The 3,962-nt window shown below is 33.1% G+C and overlaps 1 protein-coding gene across 1 annotated transcript in view; it reads left to right on the top strand.

The window, feature by feature from the left end:
• The window catches only part of LOC106868672 (uncharacterized), a 28,473-nt gene that overhangs the window by 4,432 nt on the left and 20,079 nt on the right, over positions 1-3,962 (top strand). The window contains exons 2-3 of the mRNA XM_014914047.2: positions 295-495; positions 2,347-2,418. Of these exons, the coding sequence (XP_014769533.1) occupies positions 319-495; positions 2,347-2,418 (249 nt within the window). The 5' untranslated portion in view covers positions 295-318. The remainder of the gene's footprint in view (positions 1-294; positions 496-2,346; positions 2,419-3,962) is intronic.

The raw sequence follows: 3,962 nt of genomic DNA, 5'->3' as shown, positions 1-3,962 counted from the left end.
ATATATATATATATATATATATATATATATATATATATATAGTCACTATGAGGATATTTAAACCTCTTATAGGGATAATTTTGTCCAAGATACACTGGTTTAATATATTGTATTTTGAAGAGTCTATTGGAGTATTCCAATTGATCATAATGCAATCCTTGTATTGTCCTTTTTCATGCCCTGATGATTTTCCACCCTGGGTATCTCGAAATGCAAGCTTATATATTTATATACGTTTTGTAGTTTAAATTCATTTTCTTTTTCTGACTTTTTAAAACTTTTCTTTATCTTTAGATAAGTCTCACATAACCATCAAAGATGATTTTTGGTTTCAAGTACACAGCTATGACAATAACAGGAGCATTTCATTTGGGCATTGGAGCTTTGTGTTTTATTATTTCAATGATGGGATATTCCACAAGAGTAGTAAAAATAAATGGCAAGCACAATCTGTCTCTGCTAGTTGCTACACCAGCATGTATTGCAAGTCTATGGGTAAGTATTGATTCCTACATTTATCTATCCTAATAAGGATAGTTATATAACTGGTATTGTTTTTTTATGATACTGTATACTGATCAAAAAAATATTGAAATACACTTTAGTTTTTCAATTAACACTCATGGACAGCACTGGTGATGGTGCCACATAAAAAGCATCTGTACCAGTTCCACGTAAGAAGTACCTGTGCTAGTGCCACATAAAAAGCATCCAGTACATTTTGTAAAGAAGTTGACACTAGGAAGGGCATCCATCTGTAGATACCATGCCAAAACAGACAATGGAACTTGGGGCATAATAAGGAAAGTTACGTAACTGATATTGGTTTTTATAACAACTGTATAGTGATCAAAAATATATTGTAATACATCTAAGTTTTTTAATACTCATGGATAGTCTTGAGGCTGTTAATTTCATTTTTTTTTTTTTTTCTGTTTTGATGCTTAAATTGGCATTGTTTTGAGGAATACTTGCTTGTAGCTAACAATATTGGAACCCTGTTTAGAATAGCATTTGGAAGTTCTCTCAACCTGAAACTGCATAGAAGGCATTTTATGGCAGAGATGAAACACTTTAAAACAATGTTTTACGAAAAAAAAAAAAAATCGGTCAACAATTTGGAAAAAAGTTTCCGTAAAATAATGCCCATATCTAATAATGATCATAAACCAGATTTTATTTTATATTTATTTTTCCAGTGCCTCATATTCTATCAGTATACACAATTATGTAGTATTGATAACTATATTTTTTCTCTGGAAAAAAGCCCTTTTGCATCAGTATATCTTTTGTTTTGGGATTTAAATTACTCTGAAAGAAAATTGAAACATTATGTAAGATTTTATGAACTGAACTTTTTATTTTTCTTGAGCTCTGGGACCCATAAAGCTGGTTACCTGGTTACCATGGGCACCAGTCTGTTGCAAAGTGCAAGGCTAGCAATTTTTGAAGGGAGGGGGCAAGTTGATTACATCAATTCTGGTATTTGACTGGTACTTTATTTTATATATATATATATATATATGATAAATAGCATTGATATTAAACTCTGTATTCACCTACTGCTTTATTCTAAATCATATATATATATCAAATTCTAACAACTAGTTAGTATTAGTCTGCCTAAGTGAAACCATAATATACATACAGACATACATACACATGCACACACACACACACATATACATACATACATACATACATACATACATACATAGCTTCGAAACGCCTAGTTAGAATAGAGGCAGCTGATGAAGGAATAATTCCAAGTGGCTATCTGTTTTCCTATGTGTTTGTTCCGTTGTCTGTAGTTCATTTTTCTAACGTCCTGTACCTTGATATGCATCTATATACACATATAGATGTAAGTATGTACATATATGTGTGTATACATGCATATATATTCTTTGTATTATTACATACATACATACTTACATACAAGAAGTATCCAGTTGCACTCAAGCTTTGCCAATGAAATTAGGATTCTATTTCCTAGCAAAACACACTTGCTGGCAGATGAATTTAACTACCAACACATGACAAGTAAAATTTTTGGCTCCATCCTTTAAGTGCAATTATATATAGCCACAAATCATGACAGGAGGCATCAGTTTTTGGTGAACAGGAGTAAATATTACTGGCATGGCAAAATAAAAGGCAGAGTTCTTACAGCAGTCAATATTAAGAAACTATGGTTGATGAAGCAGAAAGCAAAATATATATTTCTTTATTGTTTTTAATAGTTTCATTTTCTTTAGTATCTTATTTTAAGATTTAACAATTACTTCAATATTTTCATTTTTCTCTAAATATAAAATTTAATTGTATAATTTGTGTTTTATTTAGACTATCATGGTTGGCATATTTGGAATTCTTGCTGGTCTGAAAACAAATTCAGAAGCACAGACGAAGAGAATGGTAAAAATTACTCAGATTCTTAATCCTTTTCATTCAAATGATAAAATGTTTAATTAACGCTAAAAAGCTTATAGTTATTACTAATCACAGATACTAACACTATAGAAAATACAATACTCATTCAGTTTTCCAGGGTCAAACCAGTACTTTGGTATGAAAAATGAATACTTATGCTTCACAAATAAATAGGTAACCCTTGGCTGCAAGCATGGCTGTGTGGTAAAAGGCTTGTATCCCAACCACAAACTTCCAGGTTCAGTCTCACTGTGTGTTACCTTGGGCAAGTGATTTCTACTGTGCATGTATGTCTGTCCCCAATACTACCTGACAACCAGCGTTGGTGTGTTTATGCTCACCATAGCTTAGCAGTTCAGCAAAAGAGACTAACAGAATAAGCACCAGGCTTTAAAAATATAAATACTGGGGTCAATTCATTCAACTAAAATTCTTCAAGGTGGTGCCCCAACTACTGAAAAAAGCAAAAGAATAAACGATAACACCTCTGCATTGGTACTTGACTTGTTGAAAATAGCAGTCACCACACTCTTTCTTCCTCAAAAAATGAAGGACACATTGTATAATGTCTTTGATACACTGAAATAAAAAGTGATGGTCCTGGTTGGTATTTCTTTGATCTGAAGTTCTGTTTTATCAGAGCTAACTAAGGTCACACTACAACCAATACATATCACTAGGAACTACAATTCAAATATTTCATACAATTTTTCTTTAATGGAAGTCTTGCTAATTAGAATTCAGCACAAATATGAATCTGACAGATGAGAACAGCAAATGGATTGAATGAAAACAAACGAACAATGAGTTATGGTCTGGAACTCTGTTACAGAGGCAGTGCAATGAAATTAAAGGTTAGAACAGAAAGCAGAATCAATATGCTTGTAAAATTATGGAAGACCTTTGTTTCGATGGCTTTTCAAGTTATTAATATTTACGATGGCTATCAATATAAGGTTACACTTAATCTTTTATGTGTTTCAGTCACTGGATTGGTGCCATGCTGGAACACTGCCTAGAATGACTTTTTGGTCAAACAAATCAATCCTAGTACCTATTTTTTTTTTATCAGTCTCTTTTGCCAAATTGCTAAGTTACAAAGATATAAACATACCAACACTGGTAGTCAAGTAGTGGAGATGGCAAACACAAACATAGAGGTACACGCAGACACATATATATATATATATATATATATATCTCATCGCGTTCATACACACATAATTTTTCTCGTCTGGCCGTAAAGCCTTTTCTGTTTGTTTTCCTGTCTTGTTTTTTGTCCGCCACTACATTCCTCCATGGCTAGATTTAATTTGCGTATACAAATTTAATCTGCGATCCATTGGACGAGCCGTTTTAACGATGCGTCCTGCCCAAGCTCGTCGAAACGCCGGTGTTAAAACGTGGGTAGCTGATGAAGTAGAATGTTCTCTATGTGGCTCGTGTGTTCTCGTCTACGTTTGTTTGCAATGTCCTGTACCCAGATATGCACCTATACATACAGGTGGATGTCGGTATGCACATACCTG

Source organism: Octopus bimaculoides, chromosome 11 (assembly GCF_001194135.2).
Source record: "Octopus bimaculoides isolate UCB-OBI-ISO-001 chromosome 11, ASM119413v2, whole genome shotgun sequence".
In the NCBI taxonomy this organism is placed as follows: Eukaryota; Metazoa; Mollusca; class Cephalopoda; order Octopoda; family Octopodidae; genus Octopus; species Octopus bimaculoides.
This window is presented reverse-complemented; position numbering and strand designations above follow the sequence as displayed.